We start from the raw sequence: 9,527 nt of genomic DNA on the forward strand, positions 1-9,527 counted from the left end.
ACCCGAAACCCTGGCTGATTGTGACCCACACCCACTTTCACACCTTGGCTCATGTGATTAGGGTCATCAGGGGGTCCTTTTGTCCCTCTGTGGGGGGTTACTCCCACTAGGTTTATATCTGGGACTCTCCACCATTTGACCTTAGAACTGAAGAAGCTTCTCGGATGAGAGGTGAAACGTCTTGAAGCAACTCAAAGAAGTCCAGACGCTTTTCTTTCCAAGCTCCTTAGACTACTTTCAATAGTGTTAACATACTACACAGGTCATGAACAAGAATTTTTAAAAATTTTCATTGTAAGTGGGCTAAAGCAGTTAATTAAAAGTAGCCTAACATAAATGTAAATGCTGTAATTTGATTATTTGAATAAACCATGTAACTTGGATGGATTTGATGCTGGCATGACCACAGTGCACACATCTAATGTTGCTCCCAGTGGTCCAAGGGACCGCTCAGGGAGTTTGTGTGTTCGCTCAGACACACGAAAAATTAGAGGGAACATTGACCTGCAGGTGTCAGTTCAAGAAGGGGAAGTTGTTTGTCGTAGAATCTCCAGTTTGCAATTCATCATGGGATGTGTAGTTCCTTTATTGTTAAACATAATTATGTTCAAAATAAAGTTCTGATCATGATTGCTAATAAAAGGACTTTCTTGAATATCAATGGGGTGCAGTGTTTTAATGTGTTTGGTCTTTGTCCACCTTTCTGTGTTCCTGCAGGAGTTTGTGGAGAGCAGCCGGCGGTTGGAGCGTGCTGTGGAACGTGGGCGGAGTCGGGTGAAGGAAGTGGCATCAGAAGGGGCGGAGATCAAGCCCATGGTGAGTGACAATGACACCAGAGGGGGCGTGGTCAGGCAGAAGAACTCGTTGGAGGCGGCATCGGTGGGTCCAGACTGGGGTTGTGACGGGGAGTGGGAGGAGCATCAGGAATTCCAGGTGTACTACCTGTTGGTGGGAGTGCTGGTGGACTGGATGCTGATGGAGCAGAGTGACTTTGTCCTCTGTCTCAGCGAGGACGTCGTCCTCTTCCTGTGTGTCTACCTGCCCACCTCCACTCTCTTCCTGTTCGTCAGCCTGCTGAACACACCAAACCCCGCCCCCTCTGCCCATTCACATGTTAAATCAGCCGCCGTAAACACTGTGTGCTAACCTATACATGCTAACTGATGCATGTGGTGACTCAAGCATGCTGACTGGATGGCCCACTGACGCATGCAAGCCAAACCCATTTACATCGCCGCCATCATCACCATCATCATCATGCTGGCTGCTTCCTCAGAGACTAAACTCCTACTGACTTTTTGTTTGTAATCTATTTATTTTTTACTTTTGTAATTTTTATATTTGAATTTTTTTTTTTATAAATGTGTTGATGTTTTGTTGCTGTTTGAGTGAACTTCTGTTCAGCCTTATTTTCTCACTGTGGTGCTTTAAACAAGAAGAAGGACTCAGCAGATGGTAAGCTGCAGCTTCAGGTTCATGGTTCAGTCTCAGGCTCTCTTTATGCTTCTGTGATTCTGGTCCTGTCATCACATTTTTAGATATACTACCTTATGATTGCAGAAAAATTATGTAAACTGAGATGCAAACTCTGCTCTTCCCTGCTGATCAGAATGATCGAATAACCAATAAAATTGGAACAGACGTAAGACAGGTTAGTTAATTTTTAAAATATGAATCAAAAATGTTTACAGAGTTCAGTTTATGGACCATAGATTTAAAAACAATCTATTTTTCAGGAGCTGATTGAGGTTAACTAAAGGTGGTTTTTTGAAAGATGCTTTCTTCTGGGTCCTAGCTTCCTATTTGGTTTCAAAGAATGATATTTCATCACTTGAACTCATGTCCCTCATAGTTCGAGCAGCTTAGGAAGTCAGCTAGGTCTGACTCAGAAATGAATTCTAAAGGGTTCACTGTTTTGCTCCTGGTAGAGTGAGACGAATTAAAAACCAGAAACCAGGTGGTTGTCACATCCTGCATGTTTGTCCTTCAGCGACCCCCAACAATCAACCAAAGAAAAACTGCAGAGAAACAAAAAACAACCAAATCTAGAAGCGCAGCAACAACAGAGAGATGCAAAGGACCACTCCAGCTCTTGTAGGTTTGTGCAGATTGTGTTTCAGTTTGTGAAAAATCCCCAGTATTTTGTCACAGTAGTAACAGCACTGGAAAAATAGCTGTGGTGGATACACTTTACCCTGAATCGCTTCTAAAAGTTTTGCAGAGTAGTTTAAGGATAGCTTTTCCACTCTGGAGCCAAACAGCTAAAATGGCTATTTTAACTGTTATAACACCAGTTCATTGTAATACCGTAACGTCAAAAGCCTACAACTTTAAGAAAGAGGTCCAACAATCAGACAAAACTTTTATGAACAGCACTTGGAGATGATGGAGAGGAAGAACTCCCTTTTAACAGGAAGAGACTGCCAACAGAACCAGGCTCAGGGAAGGATGGACTGTCTCGATCAGTTGGAGGTTATTTGGCAGCTTCTAGGCTAATCTTTTACAAATATAACACCAAGGTCCTTGTCCTTCAGTTAGTCTTACAGCGAAGCCAATTTTGCCTAAAAACTATCATTGTTTTGCTAATGGTTGCTCAGTTTAGGATTTATGCCAGGAGGTCGTCCTTTGGTGGCAATAGCTACATAGATCTTACAAGTGTTTGTAGACAAAGTGGTGGTTAAAGGTGATGCTATCTGGAAACTACTGCTTGTATGAAGCCAGATATCAGAATGTAAGATATAGTAAATGGTGCTGTAGTACTCGAGGAAAGGGGTTTTACCACAACATTTACCCCTTTTAGCTCTAAGTCCATAGGGCCCCATTTATTCTAAGCATCCCCATGAGCGTCCCCATGAAACAGGATCCCCAGAGATTGGAACTCTCATGGAAATAAGGGACCAACTGAAGAATTGTTACACCCCTAATAATGATGATGATAATAATAATAATAATATTAAAAACTTTTAAGTGAGTAACTTAGTGAGAAAAACTAGGAAATAAGCAAACCCTGCTCCAGCTATGTGGACCTGACTCACCTTCATCTCCCATTACGCTCTGCTCTCTCGTCCATACCCTGTGTGACTGCCTGTAATGTGTAATGACTTGTGTTAACCATATGACCGTTTTGCTGTTTCAGGCTCCGGGGACGAGTTCAGCTTGACCAAAATCAGCCAATGGGACTTGTTAAAAAGAGACATTCCAAATGTTTATTTTTACCAACGTGTAACATGTTTACTATGGTTTCACTCCAGGGAAAACAATATTTTAATAAGAAACTGTAAAAAAGTAACAATGTAATGAAGCACTTTATATTGAAGCGCTGCAGATTTTAAACTGGCTGATGCATTTTTTTCGTAGTGATGTCCTTTTTTATAAAACTCACCCCAACTCATCGCTCACTCTTCAGTTCCTAACAGTTTTCAGCCACTTTTCCGTTTTTTGTCTTAACGTTTGTTTTGGAGACGACCCGCGCATCGCGGAAAACAGCTCGTCAACCAAGTCATCAAAGGGACGGGGCCTGTGGACAGGCGGAACAGCAGCCATAAAACTCCATTTATTTGGTGGACGAGATCTGTCCAGGTCATACCGAGGCTGTCAGACTCTATGTGGGATGGATCACCACGAGTGTGCGTTTTTTGTTTTTTCTACCGTAGTTACTGCTACAACCTGCAAGGTGTGGGTCATGAGACCAGTCATGTGACTCCTTAATGCAGCACCTTCAGTTTGCTGAAGCCTGAAGTTCTCCTGCAGCTAGGAAGGACAACAGAGCTTGTGGAGAAGACGGGGTTAGTGGCTCTTTTTTAAATCCACCAGACTTGTTTGACAAAAACAGGGATTTTTTTAACACTGAAAATGAGTGTTATTGACCTATTTGTGTGACTTTTGCTTTTTAATGCATTAGTTTAGGTTCGAATTAATGCATTATAACACCAAAGTAGCACAATATTACAAACTATTCAATTGTGGCAACAGTAGATGAGTAACTCCTGTGTTCTTTGAGGTAAAATTACTGTTTTGATGAATGGGGTCTGGTGGAGTGTAACAGCTTCAGTTACTTGTTTAAGAAAAGCTGTTTAATATGGGTAAAGTGGAGAAAATCTTGTGTACATAGCAGCTCATGGTTCTTGTTTGTGCATCTGCTTGTGGGCGTGGCCTTCTGCCACCCACTGCAGATAACATATTGACTGTGAACAGTGGAAAATAATTTTAAAAGGTTTCCTGACTGATAAATCAATACATTTGAAATCACGCTCTTTTTAAAAAATATCAATCAGTCATTTCAAACACCAAGATATGTATTGTGCATTGCCTAAACATATCAGGACAGAATCTTTGATGCATATCAGACCTATAAATAGCCTATAGAAAACTGTCTCCATCAGTCACATGACTCTCACCTCGTAGGCTGTAACAATCAGCCGAGTCCCCTTGTGGTCGGGGCTCAAAATGGTTTACTGGCGTCAGAGACGGATGCTCCAACAAACAATCACCCGGATCCCACTTCCTGTCCAGAGCCGAAACCGCCGTCTCTGAAACGGCCACAAATCAAATTGTTGTTTCCATTGAGAAGACGGTGGGAGATGTGACGGCTGAGTTCAGTCAGCAATAAAAAAAACTGCATCATGTGACCACATCAACAACGACAACAAGTCTTCCTGCTTCCTTTTGTTCAACATGTTCCAGGTTCAATGATTAATTTCGCCTCAGGCAGGAAGTCCGACCAATGGCTCGACTGTCAGAGGTTTAATCTCCTTTTATTGTTCAACAAGGCAACTCATTGGGCAACCTGAGAAAGAAAGGTTGCCCAAAATGTGAGTTTGAGTTATCAGAATGTCTTGAGTCAAGTGCTGAAGAAAGTGAAACTTTTGATTTGAGAGCAACGGTGCTGCCGAGGAAACTGCTCTCCTGGTTGGCCAACATGTTGCCTTGTTGCACTGCAGGTTAAGCTGTGTGTGAGGCTGAATCCAAGCGTCCTTCCTTCAGACTGAAATACAGACTTAACCCAGATAGCAAACATGTCTGGCCTTATCTGGGCACTTTGGGGACCTACAGTTCAGTTATGTTGTGTAGACTGAACACTCCTATATCATCCCAAATCCTAAATCATTATGATGATCTGCACATGAGTACCTCCCATTGGAAACCAGGTTCAAAATGGAGGGAAATTAATAAATGTTTAGAACCTAATTAGTGCTGCAAATAAAATCCTAAAATTTCCCTCACCAAAACTGAAGCTCAGAACATTTGGACAGTCAGTTAGTACAGAAACCTCACAGCAGCCATATTATTGGTCAGATAATTGCATAAAAATGCTTCAACAAACACGGTGCAGAGGTCCAGTTCTAACTCCAGTTACTTGAGGTGAAGCCTAGCAGACAGCTAGCCGCTACAGTCAGCTGTATCACTATCCAGCTGTCAGTCAAAGAGACCACACCCCTAATTATGCAAACTTCAAGCCTTAATATAATTTAAAGAGGTGAGTTATAAAAACATTCTTGACCTGTAGACGTGTTATGAAGGTGTAAATTATCTATAGAGACAAAAAACGTTTTTATATAAACTGTAAACATGTTTATTTCTGCTGTAAAGTTTTAACATGGGGGTTTATGGGGACTGACTCACTGCTGGAGCCTCCGGTGGATGTTAGAAGAACTGCAGCTTGTGGGCACTTTACCATTTGCATCAGTGGAAACAGCAACTTTCATTCACATTATTCAAAAAATGTTGCCTTTACAAGCTGTTTACAGTAAACTGAAGCTGAAGGTGTTTCCATGGAGACACCCTAAGGATGAAGTCTGGAGTTTGGACGTTCTCTGGGTTCAGTCAGTTTAAAGTTTGTTGTGTTCAAACATCGACCTGCTGACATGTTTCTGGTCTGAGTCTGTGACGATGAACATCTGTGTGCAGTTTAACACTTTTTGTTCCTGAGATGTTAATGGGCGCAGCTGATTGGCTCCGACCGGCGGTGTTTAGGCTGCGACTGTTCCCATCATGCACCTCGTCTCTGCCAAACACCTCCTTCACTTTGACAGATAAACCACTCAGAGAGGCCAAACTGAGGAGCGTCTCCTCCAAACAAAAACAAAACAACCCGACAGATTCACAAGCTGTTGTGGAAAATCTCTCCGTGTGCAGAAAACTGGACCTCAGTGTGACATTCAGCTTTCAATTATTAAGCGCATGTGTGTGAAAAAGCAGCGAGGCCGTGGTCGCCGCACTCGATGCTCTGAGCATGTTAACTAATTGCACTAAAGATGGAGTTCATTCATCACTGACGTCCGTTTGAATTAGCTGTAAAGTATTTTAGATGAACAGTGTTCGTAGCTCAGATATTACCACACACACTTACACTCTCTCACACACACATTTATTCATGTTTAAACGTCCCAAAAAGAAAAAACTAAGAGCAATCAAAGGAAATATTTAACTCCTGCTATTCAGATACACTTAGATTAGTTTGGACCATGTGACTGCTGTCGCCGGGCAGATTAACTTGACTGCAGATTAACCTGGAACTGAGAAGTTTCATTCCAACATCAGAAAAGTCTGATCATTTCAAGTATTCAGTTAGAATTTGTACAGACACTTATATACAGGACTCAAATCAATTTAAGTGGTGTGTCTCCTAAAACACAAACAGACTTCACTTTGGGGTATTTTTGTCCAGACATCTCTACAGAATTGTTTTAATTAAGAAACTTTAGAGGGTGTTCTGGCGTGACCGGCCTGTTTAAGGACTTTATGTGAAAATCATGAACTAACAAAGCAAATTTGTTATTTATTTAACTCTATTTCTTCTTGGAATGAAACATTTCAGCTCCTCTTCCTTGTCTGCTGATTAATTATACGTTTCATTTACCATTATCCATCCAGTCGGCACGCAGAGGTCAAGCTGCTGCTGAAGGTATAGGGTCAGCAGGTGAGCTGTGGGTTAGTGACACTCCAATCAGAATCTTTGTATCGACTGACTTATGCAGCGTTGTCATAATCAGACTGCTTTTTTTCCCCCAGTGGATCTTATTGTATTTTTTTATTTAAACACAGGGTGCATCTAACTTTAAGGTCAAATCTGTCAAATTTGCATAAAGAAAACAGCTTTTAAAAAGAGAAGCATCAGTTTGAAATCACACAGGTAAAAACACAAAACACAAATTTAAGGCTGATTTAAGTCAAATTCTGTCTCGTCTCAGAAGGTAAAGAATGTTTCCAAAACCTGAACTGAGCCCCAGATCTGTCACAAACGTGACCTGGTGTTTGTGATGTTTGAGCTGCTTGTAGCTCAGTGAGATTTAGGTTACAGCCTATGTGAAAACATTTCACCTCTTCTTTAAAATAAAGTATAAAAACTTCATCGTTACTGGAGGGTTATCAGGTTGCATCTCGTCTTTCTACTTTAAGAAGTTTAGAATGGGTTAGCTTTGAGTCTCGACAAATTTGACCAAACTCACAAAAACTATCCAAATACAAAGTAAATTTCATGTATGTTTTTTTTTTTTTTTTACTTCACAACATTGTTTCAGTTCATCACCATTATTTTTTCCCAAAGATTTGCTTTATGTATTTCAGTTAACTAAAGTGTTTTTTCAGGCTTTAGTAATTATAATAAGTGGTCTGAACAGGAGGTGGGTGGGGCTACTGTGCCCTACATCTTACAGCTTCAAAAGAGGAAAACAACTCTTTGAATCTAAGCCTTTAGAGTGGCAACCTGAGCTTTTGGCTCACAGGGATTACTTGAGAAATTCTTTATTTGAAACCTGTTCAGTATGACAGGAAATAACTAAAAGCAGAAGAGCAGATGTATTCAGGACGACTTCCTCTTGTTTGAGCTGGTTCTTTGAGTTTGTGTGACCAAGGTTTTAGGTGGTCAGTAGTATTTCACAGAACCTGAAGAGGACGGTTAACCTGCCCCCGTTTCTGCATGCCGCTCTTCAGGTGTGATATCATATCTTTGGTATTTGGAGATCTCGGCAGTCACAGCTAAAATGGTCTTATTTATTCTCCTGTGAAGTTTATAGGTCCATTTGTCAGAGCCTTGAAGTTGTTTCTTGCTTTTTACCCCTCAGCCATAAAAGGTTGACCTTTTAGTGACCTGAACTTCAATGTGAAGGTCAGAGGTCAAGTTTTCTGAAAATGTTGTCGTAGGTGCATCTGCTAGGAGGCTGGGGGTAGCACTTAAAACTTAACAACATTTTAATAACATGTTTGCATATTCTCTCCCGATTATTAACATCTCAACCCAGACTACTCTGATATTTTCTTAAGAACATCAGTGGTCAGTTTGATATAATGTCCTAAAATGTCCATTTGTATTTTTTATCGATTTTTATTACGATAAAAAGAATCCCAAATCTAGCTCTTTAAAGTTTAAAGACTTGCAACTTGAGCCAACCTTTAAGTCTGTGCACAGCTCTTTGAGTAATCCTGTTAACAGACCAACCAAACCAGTTACAGGTTATTTATTTTTATTCAGATGTGATTTTCTGAGCCTTGGCAGTGATCTTTCTTTAACATTGGAGTGTCTCTAACTCGTCCTCTACATGCCACCCTTCTCACTTCGGTTGTAGGTTTTAAATAAGGCAATCTGAGACTGTTTGCCTGCTTCCTCGGGCCCGGATCGGAGCAGATGAAGGGCCGGTGTTGTAGTAAAGTTGCATGTCCATGTGTCCCAGCTCCGTATTGCAGCGCGTCGTCTTCATACGGTGTGAATAATCTGCTGTTAGATCCACAGCACTAAAAACTCTGACGTCTTTGTTTCCTTCGGATGTGACTCTTTGTCTTCATGAGGGACGGCTTCATAGCAACAAGAAAAAGTTAAGACTTTAGGCAACAAAAGTTTAACTGTCAGGTGTAACACTAGTGTTTGTTTTCTCTGCAGTACGAAGTGGTTTGTAACATTGAAGAACTTTTTCTTTGGCTCTGGGTTGTTTTTTTATATTTATCATTTCTTATGTATATTTGTTTTTTAAGAAAAATAATAAAAAGGAAAATTTGAATCTGTGCTTGGTATCTTTCTTGACTTTCAAGATCTGTGTGTTATCATATCAGAAGGGAATATGATTGACAGATTAATCGTTTGGCCTCCGAAATGCCTGAAAATATCCAACAAATGGTCCCACGTGGAAATGTATGTACACAACCTGACAGGACACATTGGTGGTTATTTTTCTGTTGATCTGAACAATAATCTGTCTTCTTACCCTTTTGTGACACTTAAAAATTTTTTTTTAGCCAAAATCCACATACTGACTGGCCGATTTCTTAGGTACAACTGTTCAGCTGTTAACCCGTTTCAAATGAGTGCAACTCTAGACATGAGCAAGACGACCTGCCGAAGATCAAAGTGTGGATCTGGATGTGGAAGAAAGATGATTTAATGGACTCGTGATGTGGTTGTCCATGCTAGACAGGCCGGTTGGGTGGTGTTGATGTCAAATGACCTGACTGCCTCAAGCCAATACAATACCCCTACTTGTTAGGAGCTTTGGGCCCCTTGTTTATATAAGAATAAGTTATCATTTTAAGAAACA

General features: G+C 40.9%; 1 protein-coding gene across 3 annotated transcripts in view; it reads left to right on the plus strand.

Annotated features, from left to right (window-relative positions):
• The window catches only part of slc44a1b (solute carrier family 44 member 1b), a 31,742-nt gene extending 22,826 nt beyond the window's left edge, over positions 1–8,916 (plus strand). For 2 of the 3 annotated variants that reach the window (XM_005726588.1, XM_005726589.2), the window contains exon 15: positions 718–1,337. In XM_005726588.1, the coding sequence (XP_005726645.1) occupies positions 718–1,146 (429 nt within the window). In that variant the 3' untranslated portion in view covers positions 1,147–1,337. Of the gene's footprint in view, positions 1–717; positions 1,338–3,136 lie in introns of those variants that run through there. The other variant, XM_005726590.1, reaches the window with a different exon arrangement.
• Positions 8,917–9,527: the final 611 nt, after the last annotated feature.

The sequence above is a fragment of the Pundamilia nyererei genome, unplaced genomic scaffold (genome assembly GCF_000239375.1).
Source record: "Pundamilia nyererei isolate P.nyererei 1_Seehausen unplaced genomic scaffold, PunNye1.0 scaffold00020, whole genome shotgun sequence".
Classification (NCBI taxonomy): Eukaryota; Metazoa; Chordata; class Actinopteri; order Cichliformes; family Cichlidae; genus Pundamilia; species Pundamilia nyererei.